At 45.0% G+C, this 17,378-nt stretch overlaps 2 protein-coding genes across 2 annotated transcripts; both read left to right on the top strand.

Annotated features, from left to right (window-relative positions):
* Positions 1–70: 70 nt before the first annotated feature.
* LOC137875114 (probable carboxypeptidase X1) lies at positions 71–17,261 on the top strand. The gene is made up of 14 exons (XM_068714092.1): positions 71–373; positions 5,109–5,218; positions 5,359–5,498; positions 5,786–5,870; positions 10,606–10,765; positions 10,864–10,955; positions 11,817–11,940; positions 13,413–13,609; positions 13,760–13,939; positions 14,508–14,705; positions 14,790–14,886; positions 15,124–15,263; positions 15,412–15,514; positions 16,078–17,261. Exons 1-14 carry the CDS (start codon positions 82–84, stop codon positions 16,383–16,385), a joined length of 2,226 nt encoding a protein of 741 aa, XP_068570193.1. The 5' UTR covers positions 71–81; the 3' UTR covers positions 16,386–17,261.
* Positions 6,104–10,213, top strand: LOC137875115 (fap1 adhesin-like). Its single transcript, XM_068714093.1, has 3 exons — positions 6,104–6,761; positions 7,277–7,449; positions 7,667–10,213. Exons 1-3 carry the CDS (start codon positions 6,522–6,524, stop codon positions 9,153–9,155), a joined length of 1,902 nt encoding a protein of 633 aa, XP_068570194.1. The 5' UTR covers positions 6,104–6,521; the 3' UTR covers positions 9,156–10,213.
* Positions 17,262–17,378: the final 117 nt, after the last annotated feature.

The raw sequence follows: 17,378 nt of genomic DNA, 5'->3' as shown, positions 1-17,378 counted from the left end.
CGATGGCTCTGCAGCGCGGCGGGTCAGGGAGGTTGAATGAGTGTTCTAGTGTCAGAGGGGTTCCTGCAGGGAAGCCTTGCTATGGCAGTCGCTCTGCACCTCACTCTGCTGTTGTTTCTGCACTGCGGGTCGTTCGTCCTCGTTACTTCAGTGAGCTCCACTGTGGATTCGGAAACCACTCGGAGCCCTTTTCCTGCAGCCAGAACCAACGGCACTGAGCTCCCCACCGCGGGGTTCACAAGCAGTTGCAGCAAGTCAACAGCTAAACCTCCCGAAAGCACCACAAGTACTAAACATGTGACTGGAGAAACAGCAGCGTCCAGAAAAGACACAAGAGAAAAAGATGAAGAAGAAGAAGGTCCTTTGGAATTGGGTGAGTGGATAATATTTAATATGTTGGAATAGTTTTAACTCCTATAAAACAATCTTATGTTTGTGGAAATGTTCAGTGTAACCTTAAACAATGCTGAAATTAAGCTCTAAAACATTCTTGCAATATTATAGTTTTTTTACTTTACCTTTTGTCTTTTACAAGCGGACTAATTGTTCACTGGGTTTTAAATGTGTCACACTACTTTTCTCATAAACAGAAACAGCCATGCTGGTTAAGCGTACAGTAATGTGTTACTGTGCAAACAAACTCCCCTGAGAACAAAGTAACCAGAACTTTGAGGAGTGAATGTTTAGAAAATGGATCTACAAACTCTGAGCTAGTGTGGTTCTGGGAATAATACATGTTCCTCAGGTCCCTCAGACCAAACCCCCCCCATGTGTCAAAGTTTCCAAAAGTCAATGACCCATTGGTGAAGTTGCAGCTCATGGTGACACTTAAAATAACAACCAGGAAAAAAAATGATCTTTCCTGGTTTTCCAAAAGCCTCTGAGATGTTTCAGACTGCTGTCTCTGCATATGTGCGGTCGGAGACTCGGTGTCCGAGGGGTTGGGGGAGGATGTTCCACATTCTACCCTTGAACGCTGTGAGGCATTTTAGCTGTGTGTGTTTTCTGCTGATGAAGACCAGATGGGCTGTGCGATGCCTCAAACCCCCCCCCCCCCCCCCCAAAAAAAAGAGCAAGACCCCTCACACTCCCAAAACCAAGCGCGTGGTGTTTCAACTGACTGACGCTGTGAGCTGCAGCCAAAATGTCTGTAATGTAAATAGACAAACAGCCAAAAAACTCATTCAAGCATTTACATTAATCCAGTCTGAGATTTGAACACCTGGTTTGTGCTGCCTGATGCGGCCCTCCATCGTAAATGTAGCTATAATCCTTCCAATCAATGTTAAAATACCCTTTTTTCACTTTCTTGCTGAGATTTAGACCAGAAGATCGATGCCTCTCTTGTGTATTTCAGCTGAATTTGAAGCTACAGCCAGCAGCTGGTTAGCTTAGCTTAGCATCAAGACTGGAAACTGGGAAGCATTTAGCCTGGCTGTGTCCAACGCTCAAAACTCCACCTAGCAGCCAACTTACTAACAGTAAGCGGTTTATTTTTTTAACCTTTTGGCAGAGCCAGGCTAGCTGTTTCCCTTTGCCTCCAGTGTTTATGCTAAGCTACGCTAACCAGCTTCTGGTGGCTGCTTCAATTGTAACAGAGAAATATGAGAGTGGTATCAATCCTCTCGTCTAACTCTCAGCAAGAAAGTGAATGAGCGTGTTTCCCGACATAGTGTTTCCTTCAAAAAGGAAAGTTCTATGCAAAATGGTTCTACCCGGTGTTCTGTGTAAGTCATGTTCTTCATGCTGTTTCGTACTCTGCATAAAATGGTTTGCATGTTTGTAGAAAGGAGGTCCACCAGGAGCGTTAAGCTAGCAAAGAAGCCCAAAACGATCCCGAGGAAACCCAAACTCATCACCAAGAAGCCGAAGGTTGTTCAGAAAGCCAAACCTCAGGTCAAACACAGCGTGAGCCAATCAGTGGCCTCGGAGACAGTCCCACGTATGTATGGCGGGGGGGGTGGTACAGTACAGTATGTCAGTCAGACAAGGGTCACATGTTAGTGGCAAATAGTTTGAAGTGCTTTCACACGTGGGGGGTTTACTCTGTCAGGACTCAAGTGGTCTCAGGTGATTTTTGTTTTTGATCCATTAAAACTTTCTACACCAGCTTCTAAAAGTCTAATGATGAACACGAAGCTCACTGAACCCACCCAGGAAAGCATCAAACAAACCATCAAACTATTTGCTGATTTTAACACAAAGTTCAGACCCAGATCTGATTTCATGTTGGTCCCATGCTGAGTCAGCACATACTGTACATCTGAACCCGAACGCTAAAAAGCACTAACGTCTTAAAACACACCTCTGACAAGCTGTCGATGAAAAGACCGGGAGCAGCTCCAACTTAATCTCCGGCTGCCAGTCTTCTTGACACACAAATAGAAAGGTGATCGGGGAGCTTGCTGGCGATAAAGATGTCCCGTATCTTTATTCACTGCAGACATCGTCTCCTGTCCTCTTCCTGTCTTTGATGTTCTATTTGTCCACCTTTTGTCTTCTTCTCTGTGTTGCTTCTCTCCAGCTACTCTCTCTTTCTCTCTCTCTGTCTCTCTCTCTCTCTCTCTCTCTCTCTCTCTCTCTCTCTCACACAAACAAACTTTAGCTACTGTGCTTAAAGACAAGTCATTATAACCCTAAAACCAAGTGTGGTGCACTAGTGTAGTTAGAGTTTCCTTTGAGTCTGTGCAGTCTGTTTGGCTTGAGTGTCTCTGTTTCAACACCCAAAGAGCTGCAGTTGTTCTACCAGCTGTTTGGTGTATTATGTCTATGTAAATGTGTGTGTGTGTGTGTGTGTGTGTGTGTGTGTGTGTGTGTGTGTGTGTGTGTGTGTGTGTGTGTGTGTGTGTGTGTGTGTGTGTGTGTCCTGGACCTGGAATTGAGTCGACTGTGGCTTACGTAGAGCGGTTTCATGCAGAGCGGAAAGTCGAAGCAGCGATTAGCTTATGGAAGTCGGCTGGAATTAAATGCTTAGTCATCAACTTGTCGTGTCAAATCAGAGCTGGCGCTCATTAAAGTCTCCTCCAGGCCTGTCAGTTAGCGCTGGAGTCACACTAACCGGGAGCGATACGCTACTACAGTTTCCGTGTTGAGAAAGTAAAAGTGTGAAAGTAAAGTTCTGACGAAGTGAGGAGAATCTTTTCTGTTCACTTGGTCAGAAGTTCCATAAAAGTGTTGCTCTTAAAACTCCCAAACAAATCTCTCTGATTGGTCACCTTGGGGCTCCTTCAAAGAGAGGAAAGAAGGCAACAAGGAAGTGAAAAGGGGGGTTTCGGGATGTTAAAACTGCGATACACAGGAGAGACGGGGTTAAGCTCTTCTCCCCTCTGGTTGCATTTGAGGACCCCACCTGCTTCAAGGTTTAGCCCCCAAACCAACAAACAGTCTTAATTTATTGACCCACACAATCAGCTGGCTGGTGGAATGCTTCACAATAAAGGCTTTTGTCCGTTTGCCTCTCTGGCTCAGCTTCAGTAGGTTTCAGAAGTGTGTGGTTTGGCAGGAAGTCACTGGTCAACAGCGGCAAAGATACGGTTTTTTAAGAGCCCGGCAACATGTAGAGTCACAGAGATCCAGCTGGACTACAAGGCCAGCCGGCTTCTATACCGTGGACTGAGACGTCTTAGCAGCCAAGCAAAGCTTCCTGGCAGGAAGAGCTGAACCCTCCAGACAATGAGAGTCTGTCTGAGGCTTTAGTACGGCAGCAGAGGACGCTGCACAGGGGAAAAAAAAAAGACATTTGACCCACGACAGGAGAGATGGGCTTTCTCTGTTTCATGTTTTGATGATGGTGGTGGAGAGCATCGTCTGGCATCTCTCTGAAATGTCCCACAGGTGGGATATGGTTATTATAACAGCCTTATGATTTACATGATGATCATTCTCATCACACCTGAATGGACGTTTCAGCATTCATTTATTCATCTTTATTTCTTCTCTGTCGAAACGTGTCTCCTTTAAAGTGTTGTATAATTAATGTGCATTATACAACATAGGAATTGGAGGTCTGAGGTTGTATTCTCTCTCAAAGTTGTTATGAATACAATCTTTTTACCTTTGTCATTCTTGTCTGTGCAAAACTTAAATTGTAGAACTTCACCTCTGGAACAATGGCTTCTTCTTACTTTGCCGCTCTGCCTTCTACTGTCATGTTATAATAATGTTCTACTGTCATGTTATAATAATGTTCTACTGTCGTGTTATAATAATGTTCTACTGTCGTGTTATAATAATGTTCTACTGTCGTGTTATAATAATGTTCTACTGTCATGTTATAATAATGTTCTACTGTCGTGTTATAATGTTCTACTGTCATGTTATAATAATGTTCTACTGTCGTGTTATAATAATGTTCTACTGTCGTGTTATAACAATGTTCTACTGTCGTGTTATAATAATGTTCTACTGTCATGTTATAATAATGTTCTACTGTCGTGTTATAATAATGTTCTACTGTCGTGTTATAACAATGTTCTACTCTCGTGTTATAATAATGTTCTACTGTCGTGTTATAATAATGTTCTACTGTCGTGTTATAATAATGTTCTACTGTCGTGTTATAATAATGTTCTACTGTCGTGTTATAATAATGTTCTACTGTCGTGTTATAATGATGTTCTACTGTCGTGTTATAACAATGTTCTACTGTCGTGTTATAACGATGTTCTACTGTCGTGTTATAATGATGTTCTACTGTCGTGTTATAATAATGTTCTACTGTCGTGTTATAATAATGTTCTACTGTCGTGTTATAATACTGTTCTACTGTCGTGTTATAATAATGTTCTACTGTCGTGTTATAATAATGTTCTACTGTCGTGTTATAATAATGTTCTACTGTCGTGTTATAATGATGTTCTACTGTCGTGTTATAATAATGTTCTACTGTCGTGTTATAATAATGTTCTACTGTCGTGTTATAATAATGTTCTACTGTCGTGTTATAATAATGTTCTACTGTCGTGTTATAACAATGTTCTACTGTCGTGTTATAACAATGTTCTACTGTCGTGTTATAACAATGTTCTACTGTCGTGTTATAATGATGTTCTACTGTCGTGTTATAACAATGTTCTAAAAGGTGAGTAAATCCTTGTTGACTGTGTCAGAATGTCCTCCTCTGGGTCTGGAGTCGCTGAAGATCAAAAACAACCAGCTGAGAGCGTCCTCCTACAAACGCAGAGGCCTCGGCCCGCACCGCGGCCGGCTCAACATCCAGGTACCAACACACACTGACAGCAAACCTGGAAGCTCCATCTATGACATGCTGCCTGCAGAGCACACATATCTGTGTGTGTGTGTGTGTGTGTGTGTGTGTGTGTGTGTGTGTGTGTGTGTGTGTGTGTGTGTGTGTTGCAGTCGGGGATAGAGGACGGAGACATCTACGACGGAGGCTGGTGTGCTCAGCACAGGGACATGGAGCAGTGGCTGGAGGTGGACGCTCGGCAGCTGACCCGCTTCACCGGCGTCGTCCTGCAGGGCCGCGCCTCCATCTGGAGGTCAGTGCTGACGGTCAGAGTGGACGCTGGGAAATGTAGTTTTGTAGAGAGGTTCCCTTTCAAAGCAGGTGATATTCTGTAATCAAACACTGACTTCTAAATGAAATCTAAAAGTTTGCAGTGGACCTTTTATTGGTATGTCTTAAGACATAAACACCAGGCCTCCCCCTGTCCTCCTTGGCTTGGTTTTCTCTAATGGTGCTTCATGTTTTGGACTCGCTTGCACTTGTTTTTCTGTGCGTCCCGTGGAATGATACGAACTACATGTGTCTTGTTCACGCACACAGTTGGAACGTGGTGCATTCCTACAAGGTGCAGTTCAGTAACGACTCTGTGGTCTGGAGGCCGTCTATGAACGGGACCGAGGAGGCCGTGAGTCAACGTGAACCCTTATCTCTCTGTCTCCTCCTTTGGACATCTCGTCCTTCCTTCTGTCTCTCAAGGCTTTTGTTATATAGAGGTGGAAACAACTTGAGGGTGCATTACACTGGAAGGACTTTCACTTTCCAATCTCTTATTCAAAATAGCACGATATTTGAGTGTGACAGTTTTAAGATGATAAGTATTGAAATGAACTTAAAGCCAGTGAACATGTAATATGATGAGTCAGTTCATGCATAAGTGCTGTCAACTTAACAATGAGAGGAAGGTTTGCAGTTTATTCATTTAAGGTGTGTAAAACCACAACACATTTTATTTTATGGGCATACTTTTGTTTCTAAAGAAGCATATTGCAGAAACTGAAATGAAACAAATATACAAGTTGAAGTGTTTCACGTCATAACGAGGTATTTTCAGGTTGCACGTTTGCTGCTTTTCGAACATGGGTCATCGTCATGGTTACAACACCGATCAATGTGATTCTTTAAAAAAAAACAAGTCAATCAACAGTTGATTCGGTTTGAAACGGGACAGGTCTCCGGTGATTGAATCTAATACTTAACGTTAGTTCAGTTAACGCTACATCCACCGCGACCGTCTCCTCTCGTTGACTCCGTGTCTGGTGAGTGTTTATTAAACACGATGGAGAGCAGCGGGAACGTGCTTACGAGCCCGAGTGTGAGCGCCGACGGTACCGACTCAACGGGATCCCGTTACGAGGAGCGAGCGGCGGCGTTGCAAGTTGTGGGAAAGTGGATGCTGAGCGAGGAGGAGAAGATGGAGGTGCAGGAAGGAGATCGCTGCTCCAACATCCTGGCCTCCTTCATCGACAGCCTGGACGACCGACAGTGGGAGAGCATACGGGAGCGGATGAGAGACCCGGTGAGCTGATAGCTAAGATATCCATACTTTAGTTGTATTCGGCGTACAGACGTTAATGGTGCAACAGACAAACATAAAGTCACTAAACGGAGTCAGAGATGCGCTGGACAAACCGTGTATCAGTCATAAAACATGTTTGTAATATGCATAGTCTCATAATACTCATATCTCTTATTGTAAAGTAACGTCAAACTCAGGTCGCTGTACATTTAAGGGCTTGAATTTGCCTCAATTTGCTTATTATGACTCTAGTTTCTAAAATATATCAGACTTTGAAATGCTAAAACTCTGAGGCTCTCACTTTGTGTTGTTAAGATCTAATTCAACTGTTTTAACACTTAGGTAATTCACCTTAACTTAAAATGAAAAGTTTGTCCTCAAAGATTTAAACTTCACAGCTTCTGTCTGACCCAGACTGTTCAATCATGCTTCTGTTGTTTTTCGATTTAGAAGACAGAAGCTGCAGTTAAATGTGTCCACAACAGTCGATATTAAACGGTGCTTTCCCCTTCCAGCTGAGTCAGGCCCACCTGGCCCAGGTGTCTCGGAGGATCGTCAGCGTGGTGTCCGAGCTGGTCGCCCAGGTGCTGGTCCCGGCCCTGAAGGTCCATCTGAAGGCCCGAGACCGTCCAGAGGCTTCAGCCAGCAAATCCAGCCAAGAGGAGGAGACTCCGAGCAAAGACAGCAGGTAGGAAGATCCACCTTTCTGTTTTAAATACGGTAGACCTCCAACTCCTAAATCCTCCCACAGTGTGTCTATTCATACTTAACAACATATTGGTGCTGACGAGATACATGCATTACATTGGAAAACGGTGAAATTCAAATGTTTATTGATTGTTTAGTGATTTGAACTATCATTAAAAGAAATTAACCTAATCAATAACTGTCGTGTTTCTTCGCAGATCCACCCCTGTGATGGTGCCAACCATGAAGGCCCTCCCCGAGGCATCATCATTGTCAAACGTGGAACAGTTTCTGGAGACGGCAACCGAGGAGGTGATCTCAGCTATCGTTAAAAGCCTGGACACCTCTCAAGAGATGTCGGAAGCAGGCGAGACGCCAGAAAGTGCTGCTAGCCAAATCCTGAAAAGCCTGTCCGTCGAGATGAGCTCCTCAAGGGAAAGGGAGAAAGAAGATGTGTTAGATGTGGTCAGTTTGGATGGCTCTTCCTGCGGCTGCTGCTGGTTCCTTCAGATACTACAAAAAGTAAGAGGGGGGTTTAAGAAGAACAGGGTAAGCTCTGAAGATGGATCACGTCTCCAGGTCACGGCGACAACTTATCCGATGACTGTGTCCTCTGTGGAGGTCTTCAAAGAGCTTTCATCCGTCAGGTTTCGTGATACCAGCCTGGAGGCCCTGGAGCGATTCCTCATGAGCTCATGGCTCAAGTTTTCCTTGTATTGCCCCGAGCCAATGGGCAAGTCACCTGAACCCTCCATGGGCGCTGTGGCCTCTGAGATTCTGGACACTGTTGTAAACACCGTGAATCAAATGTGCGAGCCACCGGCAAGGAAAGTGACCTTCCCGTGGGAATTGTCTGCAAACAGCATTGTCTCCGCAGCATCGGCTCTAAAAGTCAAATTGCGGGAGATGCTGAGGAGGTTTTTTAACTCCCACAAAGAGGCTTCGGACAAACTGGAGGAGGACAAAGAGGAAAGGGAGTCTTTGTCTGACCCTCCGTCCAGCAGGAGTGACGAGAGAGACGAGGACGCCAAAGAGGGCAGTGTTACGCAGAGCACGGAGGCTGGTTCGTGCGAGTCCAGGGTCACCAGCATGGCAAGTGTGGTGAAGACGCTCCTGGACGAAACGGAGCAGTCGTTGAAGCGAGACGACAGCGGCTTCAAGAGTGGCGAAGCAGTGCTGACGAGGCTGGAAGAGCTGATCAGCCAGGACAAGCTGCTCCCCTTCTCTAATATGCTGGTTGACAAGCTCGCCGACATGTTCCCCCAAGAGGCAGAGAGTCTCTCCAGGACGCTGGATCCCAGCAGGAAGGCGTGGTCGGATTCCGAACTCATCAAGCCGTCAAGATGTCCCGTTGGCATCGTCGCGCCCACTGACCAGATGTACGCGTTCGCCGAGGAAGCCGTGAAACGCCTGCTGACGTCGCTCATCTTCCCTCCGCCGTCCTGGGAGATGGGCCACGTGATCCGGGTCCAAAGCGACGCCTCATCCGCCCCCGACTGGGCGGCGTCTGCCGAGAAGTTCGAGGACGTCATCGGCGACTACAGTGCGCTGATGGCACGCCAGGTGATGGAAAGCCTCGACGTGACGTCTGCAGCCTCCGGACTCCAGCAGGAGAGGAAGAAGAGCGCCCTTCGTTTCTTCGAGGAGCTTCCGAACAAGATCAGGAGCAATTGGAGGACTCTGACCAACAAGGAAAAAATAGACTAGTCTATTTTAACAAGGATTTCACCCACAACCCCAACCTTCCCCCATTCCACCCTAAACCAAAACCTCACCCCAGCAACCCCGAAGGACCCCCCCCCCCCCCCCCCCACACCCCCATCCTCTCGTAGGAGTGAATCTTAACTTGACAACTACATCATAAATAAAGACAAAAAAAATGTTTTCAATGTCATCAGCATTTTACGATTCTTTTTACATCTAACAGACTAAAAGATGAATCCAGTTGCAGTAGAAGTCTTTGGTATAACTTGATCCCTGTTAGTTAAAGACTTTATCTTTGAACCTTATTTGTCATCAAACGTTTTTATGCAGCAATTCATAGGTAAGACAATAAAATACGAAAAGCCTACACTGAGATTGTCATACCAGCAGGTCACAGAAACATTTTTTGTAAAGCATCTCTGTGTTGGAGTTAAAGTTCAGCTCCAAGAAAACTCTCCAGGATTTAAACAGCTGCTTATAAACTCAACTCCCACTCTTCTATTTTCCTTGTACTATTTCACTGCCTAGTTATGTCTTAAAACTATAAATATGATGAGTGAGTACTTAGCTACAGCAACCGAACATTCTATTTTTCACTAAGTTCTTGTACTAAATCACATAATGCTTTCTAGGAATTGTCCTAAAAATTCAAAACCACACCAGCAAGTTATTGGAACATTTTCAACAACATTGGTTGGACACTAAGGGGCGTTGCTAAGTTGGCAATACTCGTATGTATGAATGGATCTATCATATTCTGTCAGAGAGGAGAACGTTGTGCTGCTCTTCATGTGTGTTTTACTGGCTTTTGGCACATTTCATTTTAATCCTCATTTGTAAGGTTGTTCAATTTGAACTCTTCCTGTTCTACATTTTTAAGTAAATGCTTGATGTCGACACTCCTGCACTCGATGTTTAATGACAGTTAAAGGGAAGAAAATTAGAAAAGGAAAGTCCTTACAGTGTCATTTACCCAAGGCCTGTCAATAAAAGTTTGCTATTATTTCTTTTACAGAATATATAAACTATCCAACAGCGAGGAAATATGTCCTCCTTTTTGTTTCGAGGGAATATTAATAATAATAATAATTCATCCTGCTTTCTTTCTTCTTCTTTTTAAATCTCCATAACCTCAGTAAAGGTATGAATCAGCTGAGCTGTTTTTTTCTGTTCTAGATGCCAAACAGGTTTGTACACTTTGCAGCCGTGGTTGGGTTTGTTTGTTGGAGTGGTCTTTGAGGCGTGTGTGCCGCAGCCACAGCTGACCATGAAGTGTCAGTCGTGAGAAGATTTTTCTTTCATGGAGCATCACGCTGGTTTAAATGTCCTTGAGAGACAAATGAGTGAAAAGTCCCTGGCATTGTGATTTTCAGTTTTTTGCATCTAAAACCACGTCGTGTCCCACGACACTCTGAAGGCTCCTTGTGTTTCCTCACGTCTCCTGGTGCTGCAGGTGTTCGAGGGAAACCAGGACTTGGAGACGCCCGTCCTCGCCATATTCAACACTTCCACGGTGGCCCGCTACATCCGGATCAACCCTCAGACCTGGTACCAGAACGGGACGCAGGGCCACATCTGTCTGAGAGCCGAGGTGCTGGGCTGCACACTCCCAGGTACCGGGAGCCGACTGCTGGAAACAGTGTTTTTTTAATAGACATTTAATGTGATTACTTTTGCTCTATTAACACATAAACCTTTTCCGTTATCACAGATCCAAATAACATCTACGCATGGCAGGCGGAGCCAACGGAGTCTAAAGACAAACTGGACTTCAGACACCACAACTACAAGGAGATGAGAAAGGTAAGAACGATGGTGTTTAAGAAGGACAGGATGTTCTTCAATCTGCTCACTGAGATTGAACGAGGACATAGAAAAGCTTTGCCATCAAGAGATATCTTCTGTAAATAAAACTCCAGTCCCGTGTTGACACACTGACCAGATTTTGGTTTTTGCAGTGAGTCTAGGAAGCTAAAATAAACAAACATTATGGGAGACTTCCCTCCTTCGTGGCAGCGTCCTCACGGTGCTGCGGTCTGGTTTGGAGACGCCGTCCTGCATCTGATGATCAGAAAACAGCCCACAGAAACAAACTGACATCCTCATTCAGCCTTTTAACACAATGTAGACAGGTCACACGTATGAGTGCAAGTTTATGGGGCGGGGCTGAGAAGACATGATGCCACCCCCAATCATTTCTTATAAATCATTCGTCCCCCCATTCGTCCCTCATTGAAATGTATTGAGAGTGTTCTGCTACAGGAGATAAATCCTTCACACCACTACAGTGGTCCCCTGGGCACAGACGTTCAAAAGGCCCCACCACCTCTACCACGCAGCTGTTCAGCTTCTTTCTGTGTCTCTTTGTAGTCGTTTCGCTTCTCTCTGTGGTTTTGTGTTGCTTTGCAGTTGTGTTGCGTCTCTTTGTAGTCTTTTTGTGTTTCTCTGTGGTCATTTTGAGCGTCTCTGTCTCTTTGAGAGACATTTTGTAGGCCCCAGGGCCCCTGACACCTATGACCTCTAGGCCTGTTTCCCCGGTAGGCCCGTTCAGTAATCCATGACTCAGTTCTTTCTCACAGACTTAAAGTTCAACACTGTTTTGAGGTCTGAGACGTGTCCACACTGGTAAAAGACAAAATGTGGAACTTTGTTGTCGATTCCCAGTTGATGAAGTCGGTGAACGAGGCGTGTCCCGACATCACCCGAATCTACAGCATCGGGAAGAGTTACACCGGTCTGAAGCTCTACGTCATGGAGATCTCTGACAACCCTGGGAAGCACGAGCTGGGTGAGACACTACATCTACCACACCTGTTTAAAAGGACCAATCTCATTCTAAGGTTCATCAGATCTAAAATGTAGAAGATCTAATTGGTACATTCTAATCATTTTCATCAACCAAAAGCTTAAAATTGTTGTACTATTTTCAAAATAGTACGTTCTTGGACCAGTGCAGGATTAAATTAGTGCCTATATATATATATATATATATATATATATATTCGAGCCAACTTCAAATCACATTCATGAGACAATTTGTCTAATTTCAGATTAGATTTTAGAGGAGATGGTGCATAGTTACAAAATCATTTCACCTCAGGTCAAAATGAAGTAATTCATTTTAGAAAAATTACTTTCACTGAATTGCCCTGCAGCTTTAAATTCAGTTCATTCAGGTGTGAAGTGATGTCAATCAAAAAAGCCACAATATTATATTTTTCTCATCTTCTAACAAGAGAAATCTGTGAGCATGGACTCTATCTGTGGTTATTAAACTACTCGTTTCAGTATCTGCCTATTAGTGACCCCTGGTCTATGAGTTAGAGAAGCTCAATGACATATTTTCTGACTTAAGAGAAGTTCAGCCTCAAAGGCTTTCTTCTTTAACTTAAATTGCAGTCTTCCACATCCTGCATAGTTGCCACATTGCTTCCGCTCCGTGAGAGGCCTCATGTACTGGAACGAGGGACAGACGCTTTGCGATCACGTGATCTAAGGGGTCAGAAGGGGTCTCCTGCAACGGCTGCCGCTGTATCCCAAACCCTGCAAAACGACACAGTCCAGCACTGTGTGAGACATAAACCTACACAGACCAGAGCTCCCCTTCGCTGGCTCTGAGAGGTATAGCCTACAAATGTTTTCCTTGGCCTCCTCCTCCGATCTGTCCACATGGCAGCAGAGTGGAGAGGTTTTCCCGCCAAAACACATAGCAGTGAAGGCAGCACGGAGGAGCAGAATAGAGTGGAAATAATGGCCGTCCAGTCAGTAAAAGGCAAAGTCTGAAAAACAGATCAAAACCTCATTTCTAACCTTAAAGAGTCTTTTATTTCTGTATAAGTTGTATAAGTCACACTGGCTCAACCAAAACATAGATTGAAGAACCTCAGTAGTGCTTCCAGCTCCAGCTATTGAAGTAACGCCATCTTCAGACAGAGTGAAGAGAAACCCCTCCTCATAAACGTTGTGAGCAGGACGTGTGAGATTTCAGAGCAAACAGGAAACAGATCCAGGTCTTTCAGTGCGCTCTGTGAAAAGAGGTCCTTTGAAAGCACAGGTCGTGTGAGAGTATGAGATGAATATGAGAAGATGTAGCACGCTGCTTTACTCCAAAAAAGACGCTTGGTTTTGACCGTAAACAGACTTTCCGTCAGTTTGATCTCATTTTGACTATAAAAAAAGCCTTAAAAGGTGCATATTAGAACCAGAGCTCTTAGCTCTTAATTCCTGTGGCTGTGGTTTTTGCCCCCCCCCCCCCGGCAGGAGAACCAGAGTTCCGGTACATTGCGGGGATGCACGGGAACGAGGTGCTGGGCCGAGAGATTCTGCTCAACCTGATGCAGTACATGTGCCGGGAGTACAAGCGGGGCGACCAGCGCATCGTCCGCCTCGTCAAAGAGACCCGCATCCACCTCCTGCCCTCCATGAACCCCGACGGATACGAGATGGCCTTCACAAAGGTGCCTGTGCATTCAGACCGAGAGTGTGGCGGTGGTGGTCTCTGTGACGGCTCCGGACTTGAGTCTCTCTCTCTCTCTCTCTCTCTCTCTCTCTCTCTCTCTCTCTCTCTCTCTCTCTCTCTCTCTCTCTCTCTCTCTCTCTCTCTGCAGGGCTCAGAGCTGGCGGGGTGGGCCTGGGGTCGCTACAGCTACGAAGGCATCGACATGAACCACAATTTTGCCGACCTCAACTCGGCGATGTGGAACGCCATCGAGGTGGAGACGGACCCGTCCAAACTCATCAACCACTACTTCCCCATCCCTGAGCAGTACACCTCCGAGGAAGCCTTTGTAAGTTTGATGTGCACACGTCACTCATTCATCCTACTCTCATTCTCTCATTCTCTCATCTCCTTATCTCTGCATCCTGTGTCTGTTCTTAGCAGCGCTTTTCTTATTTGATGCTAATAATAAAATGGCCTGAGCAAAGAAATATCACACACAAAGAAATGTTGTTTTGATATTGTTTATAGTTCAGGGAGTTCATTCCTTTCGAGGCCCTCACAGGTGTTTTCACTTACTCTGGTTGATTAGACTTCTGATTGGACCGTAGAATGATGACACGTGTCAGAGGAGAGTGAGGGAGATGTCAATCAAACGCAGCCTGAACACGCCCACAGGTCTCATCAGGGAAAGTCAAATCACCTGTGTGAGGCCTTTCAGACGCTAGGGCAACTCAAACATTACGTGTTCTGCTTTAAGTTCCATTTGGAAGAACAGAGGTTGTCTATAAAACCGGTCTGGTGTGGTGAAAACATCAGATAAATGTCAAAAGACGTAAAAAAAACAAACAAACATATGCACATATAAAATCTACTGGAGTCCATCTTCTGACTGAATCTCCAACTCCCAACATCAGGTGGCGTCAGAGACCCGAGCCGTCATCAACTGGATGCAGGACGTCCCGTTCGTGCTCGGCGCTAGCTTCCACGGCGGAGAGCTGGTGGTCACCTACCCGTACGACATGACCCGGGACTGGGCGCCGCGCGAGCACACGCCCACCGCTGACGAGAGCTTCTTCCGCTGGCTGGCCACGGTGTACGCCAGCACCAACCAGGTAAATCCACCCGGCGCTTCCTGCTGCCGTCTTCAGCGAAGGAGAGACCACTTTATACTCACTTCATCTTAAATATATAACCAGGTGATGTCCAACCCAGACCGGCGGCCCTGCCACAACAAGGACTTCCTCAGATACAACAACATTATCAATGGAGCCGATTGGCACAACGTACCAGGAAGTAAGAGTGTGTGTGTCAAAGTAAACGTGTGTGTGATTTAAAGCTGAGATCTAAAGTATTTTATACATTACCTTATATTTATGTGTATAGTACAGTATGGTTTGCTGTCCATAATCAGGTGAGATTGTTGATCTACATCTCTTTATATCATCGAGTCAGCTGCTAATATTTCACCATGTAGGTAAACAACGTCACAGTGGGAACCTCCATTTCTGTGCGTGTTTTCTCTCCTCGCAGGTATGAATGATTTCAGCTACCTGCACACCAACTGCTTCGAGGTGACGGTGGAGTTGTCCTGCGATAAATTCCCTCACGTCAGCGAGCTCCCCGTCGAGTGGGAGAACAACAGAGAGTCTCTGCTGGTCTACATGGAGCAGGTCTGTGCCGCTTTGTTCAAGTCCTGCTAAGATGCTGATCTGATCTCTTCTTTCGTTTTACTGTGCGTCGCTATTTTGTATCGGCAACAATACAAACTAGACTGCCTCTTTGTTGTTGTTGTTGTTGTTGTTGTTGTTGTTGTTTTAGGTCCACCGTGGGATAAAGGGGGTGGTTCGTGACAAAGACACAGAGGCTGGTATAGCAGACGCCATCATTAAAGTTGATGACATTGATCATCATATTAGATCAGGTACAGTCTCACATCCCACATCACAGATTAGTTCTCATCAGAGGAAAAGTATCGCAGGAATAAGTTGTATATGTAAGTGCTTAGTATGACATAAGAAGACCTAAAAAGTCATTGTATATAAGAAATCATACTATAGTATAGTATTATATATATAGTAGTATATAGTAGTATAAAGTATTTAATAAAATAGTCAAAAAAATCATTGTACATACAGCCGTACAAAAATGTATGGCTTTAAAAAGTCTCAACAGTGTCATACCTTTGTTGCCATAAAGATTTTCACCAAAAAACGCCAAAAGAAAATCATAGTTTATCATCTCATGAATAGCTAAAGTAAAGTATGTCATTTTAAAAAGTGTGTTAAAAAATCATAGTATAATTTGTCATAAAAAGTGATAGTATAGTGTGTCATAAAAAAAGGCTAAAAAACTACTTTAGTATGCCATATTAATTAGGACATGTTTTTAAACTAAATAGTCATAGTATAGGATATTAGTATGGTATGTGATGATGTCACCATCATCTCTCCTCACTAACACTGTCTGCCGTCTCTTCTTCTCCAGTTGCTGACGGAGACTACTGGCGGCTGCTGAATCCCGGAGAGTACCGGGTGACGGCCAGCGCAGAGGGCTACTACCCGTCCTCGCGCTCCTGCCGCGTCATGTACGAGCACCACCCCACCATCTGCGACTTCCGCCTCACCAAGATGCCCCGACAGAGGCTGAGAGACATCCTGGAGAAGGGGGGTAAACTCCCCAGGGACCCGCAGCTTCGGCTGCGCCGGCTGCGCCTGCGTAAGCTCCGCGTCACCACCAAGGCCATCAACCGGAGGCGGACGGCCTCCGCTGGCAAGCGGGCGAAGAGGATGTGATCGATGACTGGGGATAGTAGGAGGACAGAGCTGGACTTGGTTTAGTTCACGCTGGGTTCACAGACACCCATGTTCACTGGATTCATGTCACTTTTATAACCAAAGAGAACGCAGCTTCAGAGCAGCTGAGCGGACCGTTCCTCACTTAAACCAGCGTTGTGGTGGCTCTCTGAATGAGAAATGAGTCACGAGGAGGATCTAAAGTGACGACTTTCAACGCGTTCCCATCCACGAGTTGTTCCCTTTTTATACACTGCAGTAAAATGAAAGGGCTAGAGTTTCTACACCAATGTAAACACACACACACACACACACACACTCACACACTCAGTCACTGTTTATATTCATATCCATTGTGCCAGAATACTGAGTGGAAACATCTATGACTGTGTCATTGTCTTAATACCTGTGTGAGTGTTCAATGGAGGTTGTTGGAAGACGCCCTCGTCTCTTTGGAGTGGAGCTAAAACCTGCTCACTTAACTCATTAAAGTAAAAACATTTGTCATCAAACTGGATGTGACACCATGTCGTTAAACTCCATCAAAAAGTGTCATAAAAAGTCTAGTTTGTCAATATTTCTCTTAAGTTACATTTTCCCATATTTTATCCGTTGTCTTTATTTCCTGTTTTATTTTGTTACTCACCTCTCCTCTCTTTTCAGGTCACTTCACTTCCTGCCTTTGTGTGTTTTTCCCACCACTGTGATTGTCTGCCCCGCCCCCTGATTGATCCCACCTGTGTCTAATCACCTACACCTGTCCAGAGTCTTTAAACCCAGTGATCTTCTGTCTCTTTGGGCCACTTTGTCTCTGTCCCGTGTGTCGAGTGGTCCAGTTGTCCGTCTGTTCTGACTATCTACCCGTGTATCGGACCTCTGCTGTTGAGTAAAGACTGTCTCACCTTGTCCTCGTCCTGCAATTCAGTCCTGTTTTCCCTCTGTGGTTCACCAGTCGTAACAATAGTAAAGTCATAAAAAATGTCATGAAAGAAG

Source organism: Cebidichthys violaceus, unplaced genomic scaffold (assembly GCF_023349555.1).
Source record: "Cebidichthys violaceus isolate CVI_PGR_0920_01 unplaced genomic scaffold, fCebVio1.0.p SCAF_2, whole genome shotgun sequence".
Classification (NCBI taxonomy): domain Eukaryota; kingdom Metazoa; phylum Chordata; class Actinopteri; order Perciformes; family Stichaeidae; genus Cebidichthys; species Cebidichthys violaceus.
This window is presented reverse-complemented; position numbering and strand designations above follow the sequence as displayed.